General features: G+C 41.7%; 1 protein-coding gene across 1 annotated transcript; it reads left to right on the top strand.

Annotated features, from left to right (window-relative positions):
* Window positions 1–588: 588 nt before the first annotated feature.
* Window positions 589–15609, top strand: ddx31 (DEAD (Asp-Glu-Ala-Asp) box polypeptide 31). Its single transcript, XM_078250407.1, is given in 22 exon segments — window positions 589–648; window positions 1393–1511; window positions 1608–1775; window positions 3264–3376; window positions 3842–3917; window positions 4099–4142; window positions 4623–4693; window positions 4878–4987; window positions 5494–5535; window positions 5790–5854; window positions 6209–6328; window positions 6929–7035; window positions 7814–8043; window positions 8127–8279; window positions 8380–8439; window positions 8586–8636; window positions 9268–9351; window positions 9353–9408; window positions 9526–9610; window positions 11943–12054; window positions 12145–12373; window positions 14663–15609. Coding segments are annotated over 21 exon segments (2223 nt in total). The 5' UTR covers window positions 589–648; window positions 1393–1400; the 3' UTR covers window positions 14799–15609.
* Window positions 15610–16030: the final 421 nt, after the last annotated feature.

Below are 16030 nucleotides of genomic sequence, written 5' to 3'. Positions count from 1 at the left end.
TGTCAAAATGTCTCATAGAGGTCTAATATCCTCAGGTCTATATTCAGACCAGGTCTTCTCAAACACGAATATTAGCTGCTTTATCGTTTGACAATGTTAATAATACCTAATGTATTAGTAATAATGTTGAGGTTTGGAAACCAATATTGTGAATGTGTCCCTTTGGGCTCTGGGTAATTGTGAAGCCATTCTCACTATTTTCACTATTTTTACAAACCAAATAATCAATCGATTAATGGAGAAAATAATCAGCAGATTAATCCATAATGAAAATAATCATTAGTTAATAATTCAAAATGAGCTCCAGTAAATTAACACGGAAAGGTTAAAGAGTAAACTAAATCTGTTCAAATGTTCTATCTTTACTCGACTTATTTATGTTGACCGAGCTGCAGTAAATTATAGGCCTACTGACTGAATCTAAGCTTTTGTTGTTGTTGACCTGTTCAAAAGGAATAATTCATAAATGTATTATTAAAGTGATAACTTTAATATTTATATTCGACTTTTGCTCAATAATAATTTCCACTGTTTTCGAAATAAGACGTGAAGCTACTGCGCATGTCCACAAAATCAGCTGAAGGAGGCGGGGCTTCAGTGACGTAACAGGAAGAGATCCCCACGCGTGTAGTTTGGTTCTGTTTTACGGTGAGTCCGTGCCGTTCTAATTTTTCTAATTTTCTGTGTTTCTTTGTGTTTCTAAACCATCTAAAGTTTACAGGCTAACTGAAAGCATCTGTTGTTAGCATAAGGGTAGCGTTAGCCGCTGAGCTACAACTAAAACACACGTGTTTTTATGTGTGTGTAGCTAAAAGCACATGCTATTGTAGATAACGGCACATTTAGTTCGCCTTTGCTTCGTGACTGTGTATAAAGTCAGAGCTAACGGTGTTAAACAGGCTAAGTGTAGCAGACGCCAAAACCTTCTGTATGACGGGGCTCCATTCAGAAATGTGTCGGTTTTAACGTTTCCTGACCTGTCAGACAGAAACACAGGTAATACAATATAATATGAAACCCTAAACACATCGATAAGAGTCCGTCTTCAGTTCGGCACAAGTCAAATGAATCAAACGTTTTTTTTTAGTAATAGGTTTCCCATTTGAGTATTCTGTTATTATCTTTATGCGCCAATAAAATAATGCATCTTAAAGCTTAATACAGGTGCTGATAATATCTAATAATCTGTCTAGTGACAGGGAAACTGTTGGATCATACACATGCTAAATGTATAACTGTGTTTTATATCATGCTGACAAGTAACTTTGCAGTCTTTCGAATACAGTTTGGCATGAGTCTGAAATCCTTTCAATCATTAATCCGATTTAAATAAGTGCTCTGACTGTGTCTGTGTGAGCTTGTGCAGCTCTTACCTGTCTTTCTGTGGCTCAGGTGTGCTGATGATGTCATCAGCAGCAGAGGACCAGCTGTGTCTGAACATCTGCAGCAGTTTCTCCCCCTCTTCATCCCCCCGGTCAAAACCTCTGACTACTCAGCAGAGATGGGCCAGAGTGAGTGTCAACAGTTGACTGTGGTTTCATCATTGTTTATTGTTAAACTGTTCAGAGGTTTCAGCTGATCAGAGTTTGTTTCTGTTCGACCTCCAGAAGAAGCACAACGCAGAGAAGAGAAGGATCAACTCCTCAGAGGAGGAGAAGAAGAAGAGAGGCTCCTTCAAACAGAGGAGACTGGACAAGGCAGCAGAGGAAAAAGAAGAAGAAGAGGAGGAGGAGGAGGTGGTGCAGACTGAAGCTTCTCCTCCTGCAGACACTCAGGTAAACATACCTGTCAAACCAATCGGGTTCCTTTTTGAGCACCTGTTGAAAGAGTTTAAAATTAGACCTCAACACATTGTTGTCTTCTCAGTGACTAGGTTTACGTGCACGCTGTTTTTCTGAATATGACAATATTCTGAATTTGATACGGGTCATGTAAACAACCTATTTTGTTTGGATATTCAGAATTAGGCCTTATTGTGAATACAGCCTTTTCATATTAAGACGTGTGATATGCCGATATCATTGAGGTTTAAGGAGCATTCATTGGTCATGTGTAGGGTTGGGTACCGAGATCCGGTGCTAATACGGCACCGGTGCCTTAATGGTGTCTCATTTCGGTACCACTGATATGCCTGCGCTGCTCTCTGATACTCCGAAACGGACGTTACAGGCAACAGAAGCATTACTTGTTTGTGGCGCTAGTTAACACTACACTCGACAGCAGCTAACGTTAGCCTACCGTTAGCTAGCAGCTGGATTAAACACGGTTAAAATGCTGACAGCTAAACAGTGTGACTGCATTTCACTGTAGAGGATCCAACAGTGGGACGTTAAGCAGTATGCAGCTGCCATTGTTGGAAGAACAACAGGTGCGTTCACTTGAAACTCGTAGCCTCGCGGTGCATTCAAAGTTATTGTAAAATACCCTTTTCCCATGTGGTAGTTGTTTTTGTCGTTCAACAGCAATTTACTAGTGAAATACGTTATTGTTATAAGTTCTAATTATTACTATATTATTAAATAATTTAATGTTGACCATATGGCCTTAGCAATAAACAAGCCGTTCTTTAATGTCGCTGACTGTTGTTTAGTACCCTTCTTTTATTTCTATTTTTTTCTACTTTCTTAATATCAGTTCAGGCACCGGCACAGTTTTAAAAGTATCGCTTTACCACCAGTATCGGAATAAACCCAAACGATACCCAACCCTAGTCATGTGTATACAGCACATTTCAGAGTATGTGTCTCAATCAAGGTTTTTTTGCGCAGTTTTAACACACAGCATCTTGCCTTTTTACGGTCACCTCTGTGTGCGTTGTACACAAACCAACTGGCCAACAGTTTACAAGGCTGGGGTAGAGATGCATGGCCAAAAGAAAAGAAGGAGAAACACACCTTCTTTTAAACATTATAAGAGACTTGGATATCAACAGGTTTTTGGATATAAGCAAATATTGCAAATCTGAAGAAGGTGGTTGAAGGAATGAAAAAAGCAGGCTATGTTCGCGTGGTCTGCCACTGATGGAACACTTAAAACAAAAAAAATTTGTGAATTGCATGTAAACGGGAATATTCATTTTCATTAGCCATGTAAACAGCTTAGCAGGAATGTTGTCTTTTTCAAAATAAAGGCAAGCTGTAATATTGTGTGCATGTAAGTCAGATTGTTCCTCATTTGACACAGAAATGTGTGATTCTGCACATATTTATTATCATTGTTATTTTTATTATAATAATATCTTCCAGTCTCCACCCACTGTGCAGACAGACAGAAGGACACCACAGAAGAAGAAGGATGCAGTGAGGGAAACAGGAAGGAGCAGCATCAAGACTTCCTCTCTGTTTAAACACAACCCAGAGATCCCAGAGATCCACAGGTACACAGCTCCTCCTCTGATTGGCCAACACATCAGCCTCCGATTCTGATCACATCATAGCCAGCTGACATCAGCGTTTCTCAGATGTTATTGATGAATTGTTTGTTAATAATCAATCAATCGATCAATCAGATATTTAATCAGTTACCAATAAACTTTTCCTTTATTCATGCATTTATCCATTCATTCATTTAATTTTTCTTTTTCCCGTCTTCTACCGGTCTTCCATATTTCGTACCTTTCCTTGACCTTCCTCTCTTCCTTCCTTTATTCATTCTTTTCTTCTTCCTCCTTCACACATTTTTCCTTCCTTCATTCCTTGATCTCTTCATTCCTTTGTCTATCCTCACTCCCTTGCTTTCTTTCTTCTCTCCATCCTTCTTTTTTGCCTTCATTCACCCCTTCCTCCATCTCTACCTCCTTTCCTTCTTCTATCCTTGTTTCCTTCCTCCCTTCCTCTTTCAGACCAGTTGTCTCCCAGTTAAAAGAGAAGATTTTCACCAGTGACTCATTTTCAGACCTGGACCTGCACCCACACCTGGTAACACACAAACACACGCACACACACACACACACACACACACAGTCATCTCCACTTAACTATGACAATAAATAAGTATTATCATTTAGTTTTATATGTGTGATGTTTTCATGTCCCTCTGTTATAGAAAATAAAGATATAGTACATTCTGTGCTCTGATTGCCTGGTTTCTGTTCACCAGGTGGCGACACTGAACAAAGTCCTGAATGTTTCCACGGTGACCAGGTCAGTCCACATACACGCGCACGCACACACACACACACACACACACACACACGTCCTATTTTAATTTGTTAAAATAGGATATTTCTTATTTGTTAGATAATCCTCACCAATTGACCTAATTATTATATAGCGTATCTACTCACCATCATTTGTTATTGCCCACTAATGTTTGAGCAATTATATCACTGCGAGGTAAACACAAAGGAACTCTCACAACAGTTTGACAACAACAGATTCTTTCTAGCCATAACCACTCTGTAGGGGAGCCACTCAAACTCAGTATGGAGGGTGTTTTCGTGTTTAGTGTGAGCTTGGCAGTTCGACCGAATCGTAACCTGAAATTGATTTTACTTTACGTTGCGGGGATGTTGTATTTTGTCCCTAAAAGGGAGGTAAACCTCCACAACATGAGTAACAGAGACTGATTATGGGATGCAAACCACCATCCAAGAATCAACCATCTTTTCTGTGTGTGTTCAGTGTTCAGAAACGGACTATCCCAGTTCTCCTGTCGGGGCGAGACGCTGTTGTTCAGTCTCAGACGGGTTCAGGTGAGACAAACGCACGCTTTATAAATCTTTATATTTACATGAATCAACAGCAACATGAATACATCTAAAGGTGATAACCTGCTCATTATTACATGGATTTAAATGATCTTCAATGGCATGTTCACAGTTCAGTTCTGTGCTGACAGAAAGGTTTAAGTGTTAGTGGTATTACGTGTCTCTGCAGGTAAGACTCTATCCTACGCCGTCCCCGTGGTTCAGAGTCTGCAGGGGCTCCAGCAGAAGGTCAGCCGGTCCGACGGTCCTCTGGCTGTCGTCATCGTCCCAACAAGAGAGGTGTGACAAATCACCTGTCCTCACCTGTTGTGTTCTCTATTTCAGCTCACTCTTAAAGGGCCAGTGCGCTGATCTCAGCCTGCAGTGTGTTTGGATCTTAAGTTTTTTTTTTTTTAGGGAAACAAGCTGGGCAAACTTTAGCAGCAGCTCAGCTCGCAGCCCCTCCGCCGATGGGCCTAAACAGCCGTCGGAGAAACACAGATTTATAACGTTTTAATTAGATGGTTAATTTGTTTTGGAGAGGATGAGACCTCTGCGGATAAAAAGCCTCCTGACCGATAAACATTGAAGGAGTCCTAACCTAAATACTCACGGCAATGGTGGTGATCCCATGCGACTTCACAAGGTCACCAAATTTTGTCTTTTGTAATTGTTTTGATTGAGAGACCCCTCGCGGCAGAAAATGACATATTGTACAATTAATCTAAATCTGAGGTTGAAAACTGTTTTTGCACCCGTTTAAACATGATTTACTAACTCTCCAACTTTCTGTCTCTGTCGATCAGCTCGCCCAGCAGACGTTTCAGACCTTCCAGAAGCTTCTAAAGGTAACACAAACCGATCACATTTATCTGTAATTATTGATTATTATTGGCTCATGATTATCAACACTGCCTGTGAAAACTTGCTTCTTACTTGATGATCTTATCAGGATGTTTTACTCCTAATCGACTGATCCTAAACACACCCTCTTTAATTGAATGCACCAATCAGAGCTGAGCATGAACCCAAACTCAGTCCTGCAGCTGCAGGAAGAGTTGTTGATAACAGCAGCTCATCCACGTGTTCTGTTTCTCTGTAGCCGTTTACCTGGATCGTCCCAGGAGTCCTGATGGGAGGAGAGAAGAGGAAATCAGAGAAGGCCAGGTACACAACTGATCCCTGTACTTACCTCCTCCTCTTCATCCGCCTCTTCTTGTTTTCTCCTCCTTCCCCTTCTGCCCTTTTTGTCAGAAGTGCTGCTGTGATTCTAAAAGTCCATGAGGAGGTTTTAAGAATCCTTGAGTATGTTGTGGGTACCTTGAGAAGGTTAAGGAAGTCCTCAAGGAAGTTCTGATTAGCCTCGATAAGGGTTCCAGGAATAATTTAGGAAGTTCCAGTTGTAGTGTTTCTTGCTGAAGTTCTGGAGGCCCTTAAGAATTTACCAGAGTCCTTGATGAGTTTCCAGTGTCCTGGAGGTTGTAAAAAAACCTGGACTGACTGACTGACGTCTCTCTTCAGGCTTCGTAAAGGAATCAACATCCTGGTGTCAACTCCTGGACGTCTTGTGGATCACATCAAAAACACCCTGAGCATCGCCTTCAGTGCTGTTCGCTGGTTGATCCTGGATGAGGCCGACCGGTAACTCACGAGTTTATAACTGCAAAGTGTTTTCTTTAACAGTATGTGTTCATAGTCAAATAACAGTGTTTTTAAACAGAATTAAGGAGACTCAAATATCACAGATGTGTCAGTTTAAATGTCCTCTGCATCGTTATGGAAACAGATGTTGTTTTTCATGATTCGAGCCAGTTAAAGAATGTTGAGATTAAACTGAAAAGGACCAATAATTGATCCTTGAGGAACCCCACATCAGTTCTTTTCTTTCAGATATGAAGTTACATATTTTCTGAGAGCAATGGGAAACTGTTAGCTCAATCAACCTTCCAATAACTTAAAGTACATGTTGTATGTTTTAAATTGAACATAAACAGAAATGTTAAAAGTGGACATTGTGGTTTTTCCGCTTCCTCAGTGCTTTAAAAACATGACAAGACAACTTTTACAAGGTCTAAGTGTTGGAAACAGTTTTGACAATGATTTCTCTCTTAACTGTTGATTATCTGTACTTAGTTTATTAACAATGTTTGATCTTCAGACCTTCATCCAGTGTTTGTGTTTGTGTGTGTGTGTGTGTGTGTGTGTGTGTGTGTGTGTGTGTGTGTGTGTGTGTGTGTTTAGGACATTGGACCTGGGTTTTGAGAAGGATCTGACCATCATATTAAACAGTCTAAACTCTACAGGACCAAGCAGACAGAACGTCCTGCTGTCTGCTACATTAACACATGGTAAACACACTGTGTCTGTGAGCTCATTCCTGCTGTACAAATATTTTATTTATATGTTTTTTATTCTTGTTGGTTGCTTTACTTCATATACTATATACTCCTATACTTTACAGTATTGTCTACAGTAGAGGTTTTCAAATGGACAAAGAGACAACTGGGGGAAAAGAAACTCAAAAAACTTATTAAAACTAAATAACAATGATAATAAATATGTGTCTAAATTTGTTTACATTTCGTCAAATTGTCTTTTTACTACCAAGCAGAATGGCTATTTTTGTGTGGTTGTGGATACTAACTGATACCTGGTAGTTTTTTGGTACCACCTCGGTGAAGGTTCCAAGCAAGCTGAGCCGATACCAGAAGGTGGAGTTAAAACACTACAGACCACTGATTGGTAACCAGCGCGACACAGGAAATCCTGCACAAACCCGCCATTTTAAAAAGGCCATGCGACAGTCAATAGCGACAGCAATGTATTTATTCACTCAACCCAAAAGATGGCAGCCCCGCCAAACTATGCCGCACACTGTGATGATTCTCAGTCAAGTTCTGCAGTGTTTTTTTTTTCTATGATTTCTAAGTGGATTTATAGATGTTTATTCTGATACCTTCAGAAAGTGTAAGTCACACTGGATGATATCAATATGTTTTATGTCTGTGTGTTCACATTTTACTGAGTTACAGTATAAAGAGTTAAAGGATGGAGAGTTTTCATTCTGATTGCAGCAGTCTGTCTCTGAGTGTTTTAAAAGTATCTCAACATCCTACTGCGTTTCAGGTGTAACTCGGTTAGTAGACGTTTGTCTTCAGGACCCAGTCAACATCCACGTGTCTGGCCCCGCCCCCTCTGACCTCACCACCACCAGCTCTGCTGTGACCTCTGACCCCAGCACAGCCAGCCAATCGGAGAGCTTTGCTTTGCCAGAGGCTTTGAAGCAATATGTGGTAGTGGTTCCCAGTAAGATCAGACTGGTCTGTCTGGCTGCTTTCATACTGGACAAATGCAAGGTAAACAATATCAGTGTATTGCAGTCTAGTTTTTAAAAAATCGTTTAGATCAGGTCACCGTGATGACGACTGTGGTTGTTCAGTTTTCTCAGAACAACAAACTTATCGTCTTCTTCTCGAGCTGCGAGGCCGTCGAGTTCCTGCACTCCCTCTTCACCTCCGTCCTCTCTGGGCCCTCCACCAATCAGAAGCCTCAGCTCAGCTTCCTGCGTCTCCATGGCAACATGAAGCAGGAGGTAAGACGGCCACCAACGTTTCTCTGCTCTTTGGTGTTTTTGAGATCCCCCTGGGTATCGGAGCTTCAGTCAGTGTGGGTGTGTTTGTTTTCTCCAACAGGAGCGCTCGGAGGTCTTCCAGCAGTTTTCCGTGTCTAATTCTGGAGTCCTGCTGTGTACGGTCAGTGTTTCTCTTCATCATCATGTCTGTGTTCTCACTTCTGTGCACAGAATATCTTAGTATTCATTATGCACCATATACAACACATGTTACAGTATAAGTTATATTTATTATTTAGCCCAAAAAATGTAAAATGTGTGTTTCAGGACGTCGCAGCCAGAGGTCTGGACCTTCCACAGGTCACCTGGATCATTCAGGTAATTATTCTAAATCTGACTCATCTCAGCAGTGTGGACATGCAGTTCAAACAAAAAGGGATTTTTCTTTCTCAGATTGTTATATGAAAAGGTTTTTAGAGGCCTGAAGAGGTGAACGTATCCAATATTTGTTAATGTCAGAATTATTTTTTGGGTGCACTAGAAGGTAGAAAACTGAAACATGACTGTAGAAACAAGTAGATATATTCTCCCTACGAACGGATATGTAAATATTTTAAGAAAATCAGGCTTTAAGCTGATTTTGTGACCCCCCCTCCGATTTATTTTGGAGACCCCTAGGTAGGTAGGTTTATGCCGATTGGCGATGTGATTGTATATCGACGATTGATTGGGTTTTTTCTACGCCGATATTAAGCTGATTTTAACGAATTTACTATCAGAACTAAGATTTTATAAACATAATCTCTAAAATATGCATTTTACTGTGCATTTCGAGATGTTTCTGGTGGAGCTGCATGTCCGCCCGCTGAGCCCCGTTAATCAGCTCAAGTGACGAGTGAATTTGCTGTCTCTTTTCCATGGGTCTGACACCATGCCTCTCCGTTCTCCTTATGCCTTCTCACCAAAACATTGCTCCATGCTACTTGATAACATCAGTTTATGTTTACAGTACACTCCTCCGGCGGCAGCAGCAGAGTACGTTCATCGTGTCGGTCGGACGGCCCGTATTGGAGGACGAGGTAGCAGCCTCCTCTTTCCTCACTCCTGCTGAGACCGCCTTCATCACCGAACTGGCCAATCACCACATCAGGTCTGTTGTAGTACTATCTCAGTACCATCACAGCACTGTGCAGTACCTTTAGTGATGGTACTACTGATGGTCCACCTCCTGGTTTTGACTGCGGGGGCGGGTCTTGTTGTGTTTCAGCCTATCAGAGCTGAAGCTGCTGGACATCCTGTCCAGTCTGATGATGGATGACACCTACAAGGGGCGGGGCAAATACTACAGCAAGGTAAAACACCTTTGACCTTTCAGATGGAGCTCCAGAGATATAAAGGTTCGGAGATGTTTGCAGAGGTCCTTGAGGTGGTTTAGCAACTCCAGGTGATTACATCATGGATCTTCTCCAGGTTCCTGGTGTCTGTGAGAGGGTACAAGGGTCTGCAAGGCGATTTGCAGGGCTCTTCAAAAAGGGTTTCACAGATCTTTGGGATGTTTCATTGGTCCCTCGTGTGGTTCTAGGTACCTTTTTTTTTTTTGATTGTGTTTTAGTGGTCCTTCAGAGGGTATCCAGAGTTTTAAACAGTTTTTGCATCTTTAAAGTTCCAATCTGAAGGAGTTTTCGGGGTTTTTTTTGTTTTTGCTTCCAAGGTTCCTTCAGTGTATCCCAGTGTTTGAAGGGGTATAACGGGTCTTCTGATTGAGTGCCAGTGTTTCAGGACTGTAAGAAGATTCCAGGGGTGGTTGAGGTAAAGGTGTTCATGGGACTTTGGGAACCTTTTAATGGGGTTTCCTGAGTCCATCCTGTACAAGGATCTTTGAATTGGTGTCCATCAGGGCATTTTCAGGGCATTTTAAGTGTGTTCCAGGAGTCTTTAAGAGGGATCTAGGGATTCTTGGGTTTTCTAAGTTCATTTGAATGGGGCACGGGGATCTCTGAGAGAGTTAAAGGTTCATCTGGGTGTTCAATGAGCTTTCAAGTTGGTTTAAAGGGCCCTTTGGGGAATTGTGAGGGTCTTTGATTGGTTTCCAGCTCTCTTTGGAGTCTCCTGGGGGTTTATCTGTGTTTAAGCCGCCAACGTCTCCTTCCAGGCAGCGCTGCCTGGAAGGCACTAGGATTAGGTTATGGTTAGGGTTAGGTGCCTTGAAATCAACGGTCGCGGCGCTGCCTGGAAGGAGACGTTGGGGGCTTAAAACACCATTGAGTCTCCTGGGGTCCTGGGGGTCCCTCAGGGTTTTGGAGTGGAGTTCTGGGGGTCTCTGCAGTGGGCCCAAGTTTTCTAGAGGACTGCAGTGGATTCACCATGAATCTGATGGTCTGAACCAACAGGCAGCTAAAACCACCTGCTGTTTCTCTGATGGTGATAAGAATCCTTTTTTTTTTTTAAAACACTTGTTTCTTTTTCTTTTTAAAGACCCAAATGTGACAGTGTCAGGCTGAGGAGCACCAGAACAAAGACTCTGACTAGAAAGACTTCAGTGACAGTAAAAGCAGCAGGGGGGGACGAGTTTGTGAAGGATCCGTTTAGACAGTTGTATTGAAGCGGAGACCTGACGGGTCCTGCAGCAGGTTGAGACAGGAAGTCTCTGATTCTGTCACTCTGACATTAACACCTTTTTATTTAAATAGTATCCATCTGTTGAACATGAAGGCTGAAACACACTCACAGTTTCACAGGAGGGAGCAGCCGAAGGGTTCAGTGCCTTGCTCGCTGGATTTTGATCTCACTCTGGTTCTGAGGCAGAACAATGTTTGTGGATCTTTTCTTTGATCATATCTCGGTATCAAAGGACTGGCGCTCCATTTGAACCGGATCATGCCAAGAATTCATTGATCACATTTAGATTTGGATTATTAATGGAAAGCTGCAATTTATTGTGCAAACTCCTGAAACGTCAGGAAGATGTCAAAAAATACAACTGAATACACCATTGAATAATAATATTAATAATAATTCATATAATAATTAAAAATTGAATTAAATCACTAATATAAGTCTTTTTTTTAAATTTCCATTAAACTAATAATGTCCCATAAGTGTGGGTGATAACTCTCGGACTTACATCAATCCATCAAATTACATTATGATGAAAATGCTAATGGGACTTTCTATAATAATCAAAGATGTAAGTCAATGTTGTAAAGTAGGTGTTACGTGCACGCCTTACTTTGATAGAGACGTGATACTTAGAATAGATAATTATGACTTTCTGTCTTTGGCCAGTGTTTACTTCCAATGTGTTTTTCACACAATATCAACTGTAAATCCAACCCGATCAAAATATAGATTTATTTAGTTTATCCTAAAATCAAGGAGATTATATGTTTCACCGCTGAGCAGTCACCTGCTGGTCTTTCTCTCGGGGCTGGATCAACCGGTGAGCTGGTGCCTTCATGTCTAACTGTATATTTTATTTGTCATAATAGTAATTAGTGGTATTTTATTAATTCTGCATATATATTAACTGACTCACGATGATCCCAACGCCTTTGGGTCCCTGATGTTGCTGGTGTTACTGGTTACACCTGAAGGGTGATTTGACGGTTTGTGTTTACAGTTCATATAAAGTTGTTTGTGGTGAATAACAGCAGAACACTGTCTGTCTGTCTGTCTGTCTGTCAGAGTTCGTCTAAAGCCCTGGAGCAGGAGACCAGAGAGAGAGCGACGGTCCTGCAGACAGAGTTTGAGAACTTTGTTCACTCAGACGCTCAGTCGGTGCAGAAAGCCAAGAAAGGTATGTTAGGTTCAGTGTTTGTTTATTTGTCTGTTTGTTTACTTATCTACACAGTTCCTTTGTTGACATGTGTCCCTCTGATGTCATCAGCGCTGCAGTCCTTCCTACGGGCGTACACCACCTACCCTGCCCACCTCAAACACATCTTCCACATCCGCTCCCTCCACCTGGGACACACCGCCAAGAGCTTCGGCCTCAGAGACGCTCCACAGGGCCTGAACGCTGCCACGGGCCCCGGAGCCAAGACCCACAACAAGAACCAGAACCAGAACAAGAACCAGAACAAGGGGACCAGCAGCCAGACGGCAGGAAGAAAGAGGTAAGAGTGTGTGTGTGTGTGTGTGTGTGTGTGTGTGTGTGTGTCTGACACATCTGTCTGTCTGCTCATTAACACACAACCCCTGCTGAGCTGACAGACAGTAACACACACACATTAAACACACACACTCCTATACATAATTAAAGCTGTTGCTCCCTTCAGTCTGTGTGTGTGTGTGTGTGTGTGGTGTCGGTCAGACCGTGTCCAGACAAGCCCGCAGTGAGGAGCAGCTGTTAACAACAACACGCACACACACTCTTAGTGGTCAGTAGAGACATAATGTAATTACAGGTGTGTGTGTCTCAATCCTAAGGGTGCTGGCCAGTTGTGTAATAGTGCGTTCAGGTGATCCTCTTGATCATACATCTCATGAAGACTTAAACCAACACTGTATTAGTGAGCGGTGGAAAAAGTACTTTACTGAAGTAAAAGTATTAATACTACAGTGTAAAAAGACTGTAGTCGAATGGGTAAAACCACATCTGTCTACAGTGCAGCAGTGCAGTGGAATAACCTACCCACAAATCTGAAACGACTGAAAAAAAGAATGTTTCACTGAGCATGTTTAAAGTTAAAGGTCTTAAAGAAATGGTTACAACGTACCATGTAGCATTTTGACTTTTTATGACCAAGAAAGCAAAAAGCATGTGGACATACCACATGTGGCTACCCCGCCGCTTGCTATTTTCTGTTTATTGTATTGTCTGTACTTGTTGACTTCATGATGTGGTGTTTTATCTTGTGGCATGATACGTGTTTTACTAAAAGACCACAATAGAAATAAGTATTCAGACTTTATTGTGTTTTTTGTCGTCTGTGATCTTTAATGTCGGCCTACAGTATGTAATTACTGCTGTGCAGTGTTAGATATCTTTTTTTTTTTTAAATCATCAAATAAGTTCAAGTCTGCATTCAACATTCTGTTTAAGTAGAAGTACGGAAGTATTATCAGCCTCATGCAGTGACAGTAAATGTAGTGCAGTAAAAGTACACGTAGTACAGTAAAAGTACACGTAGTGCAGTAAAATGTCTTTCTGTCTGTGACTGCTATCTGATTCTATGTGACATTGTTAGATTTAGAGAGTTAATACATCATTGCATCAATGTTAGAGCAGCATGTTACTGTTGTAGCTGCTCCAGGTGGAGCTACTTTTAACTACTGCATATATAGTTAGATAGTCCCATGATTCCCAACCTAGGCATTGGTCCCCTCCAAAGGGTCACCAGATAAATCTGAGGGGTCGTCAGGTGATTAATGGGAGAGAAGAAGAAGAAGAAGAAACTAAGTTCTGATACACAAATCTGTTTTAACTTTCTGGACTGTATTGATCATTGTATCTCCTTTTTACAGAAGTTTAGAAGGGTAATCATTATTTTGTGGATTAATGAACATACTCAATTTGGAGGTACTTTACTTAAGTTCAGTACTTGAACAAATGTCCCCTAAATTGCTCCCGATGCTGCGCCATCGGTGTGTGAATGTTTATTTGATGAGCAGGTGGCACCTTGTATGGCAGCCTCGGCCATTGTGTGTGTGAATGGTGCCTTGACTCTGTAGAAGCGCTTTGGGTAGTCGTTAAGACTAGAAAAGCGCTATATAAATGCAGTCCATTTACAGTCCATTTACATGCAGTCCATGTATATCCATAGCTGTTGCTATGGAGAAGTAGTCAGTTAGAAGTGGTTTTTAAAGATGTATTATAAGAACTGGGTACAGCGTTGGAGGCAGAGCCCGTTTTATTCCTATGAGAGTTGCTCAGTGGTGAAGGAAGCCTTCACGGAGCCATAACTTACTCGGCTGGTCGAGCAGACGCACTAGAGACTTCCGCTGGCCGAGCCGGCTACTTCCAGTTTAGCGCTCCACTAACTTAAATAGGGATTCAATGATTTAATCGTGCGTCACTTGTAGACTTTCCAAATGTAATCAGACCGAATAGATCAAATTCTCAATGTAAGTCTATGGAAAAGACCTTCTTGGACCAGAGGGCATCATGTAACGGCTTGGGAGTCCAGCGCTTGGCCAAAGCCTTGGGGCCTGGAGTTAATAAATCCGTTTTCTCAGCAGTATCATCTTCATCTTCAGCTCAACATTAATGTGAAGCTCTGTGATTGGCTGTCAGTGAAATGCACTCTGGGAGTCACAGTTGACTTCTTCAGTGTGTATGTTCACAGACGTTTTGTTAAAGAAGCAGATATTTTCTAACACTGGTGTACCGTTTTTGTTTCGTTTTGATCACCGAGGGAACATGAAACAGACTAAACTCTAACATTTGATTTAATCGTCCTCAGGTTCTCTCGCGGTCAGAGGGAGGTCAGCCTGCTTTGCTCCGAGTTCTCCAGCGGGTTGGAGGGAGCAGACGCCAAGACCAAGAAGAAAAAGAAGAAGACGACGTTTGGTCAGTCAGGAGAGGAGGAGGAGGAGTAATGAGGATGTGCAGCAGCGGGAGTGCCTATGAGCAAAGGTGACGACCTGCAAACGGATGACTGACCCGCTGTTACAGACACACGTCAGACTTTTAGTTCATTAGATAATAAATCTGGATCAGAGTGCAGACGCAGACCTGAAGTCCAGGAGCAGTCTGACTGTGTTCAGACAGATCGATGACATTTAGATTGCACCAAAAGTCACCGGAAAGACATGATTAGACTCAAATTGATCTGAAGACGCGTCTGTGTGAGTTGTAAATGTCGAAATTTGAGTGAAACATTGACGGTTATGCTGAAGTCTTCATGTTAAAAACAGGAGTCTGCGTCTGTTGCTTCAGCTAACGTCGGTACAGTGGGTTCAAATCCAGCGAACGATGCTTCACTCTTCCCGTCTGAACACATATTTAAAATATATGATATAAAGTTTTCTGAATTTGACAGGAAACATTCTCAAAATACAGTTTTTCATAAATGACTCTTCTCTGTAAGACATCTTTAAAATGTTGTTGTACTGAAATGAACCCAGGCTCCTCTCTGCCTCAACAGTTGCTTTACCTTTCCATCTTTTTTAAAAGGCTAGATTTGGTTTCAAGATAGACTCTGATGGCTTTAACAAGCTGGTGTTTCAGCACAAACTGAAGACCGGACGTGGTTTTATTGTTGAAGTCTTCACAGATTCAGAATAATGTGAACAGGATGTTTGTGTGTTCTTTAAATATGAATATTTCTACATTTTGATGTCTTTGATGATTTATTTTTCTTTGTTGGAAAATAAAATGTAATTTTTGCTCTTTGAGGGTAGAACCCGCTGACAGCGCCCAAACTCAACTTTTTAGGATTCTCAACTGTTTCCCAGCATGTGTTTCACTTCATTCTGCCGAATACTGCAGTTAAACTACAGTAATACTGCAGTATTGCTACAGCTCAGTACTGCAGGTAAGACAAAGTAGTTATCGTCTGTGCCAAGCCAAGCGCGATGCAGACATGAACTGATGCGACGTCTGATCAGATATTAACGCAACTTCTTTCCTCATGTGAGTGGCCGCTGCTCTGAACTAAAGACGTTCAGCAGGTTCACTGAAGGATTCAACAGCTCAACTTGATGCAACATGAACACAGAGATAGTAGACTTTATTACATCCAGATTTAAGCGTTGTTAGAAGGTGCATCTTGCAGCAAATCTTCTTCCGTCCGCCTGCTTTCACGGTGCTGTGATGTTGATTTCAGCCT

This window comes from Sander vitreus, chromosome 5 (genome assembly GCF_031162955.1).
Source record: "Sander vitreus isolate 19-12246 chromosome 5, sanVit1, whole genome shotgun sequence".
In the NCBI taxonomy this organism is placed as follows: Eukaryota; Metazoa; Chordata; class Actinopteri; order Perciformes; family Percidae; genus Sander; species Sander vitreus.
The sequence above is the reverse complement of the archived record's forward strand: the minus strand, read 5'-3'. Positions and strand labels throughout refer to the sequence as shown.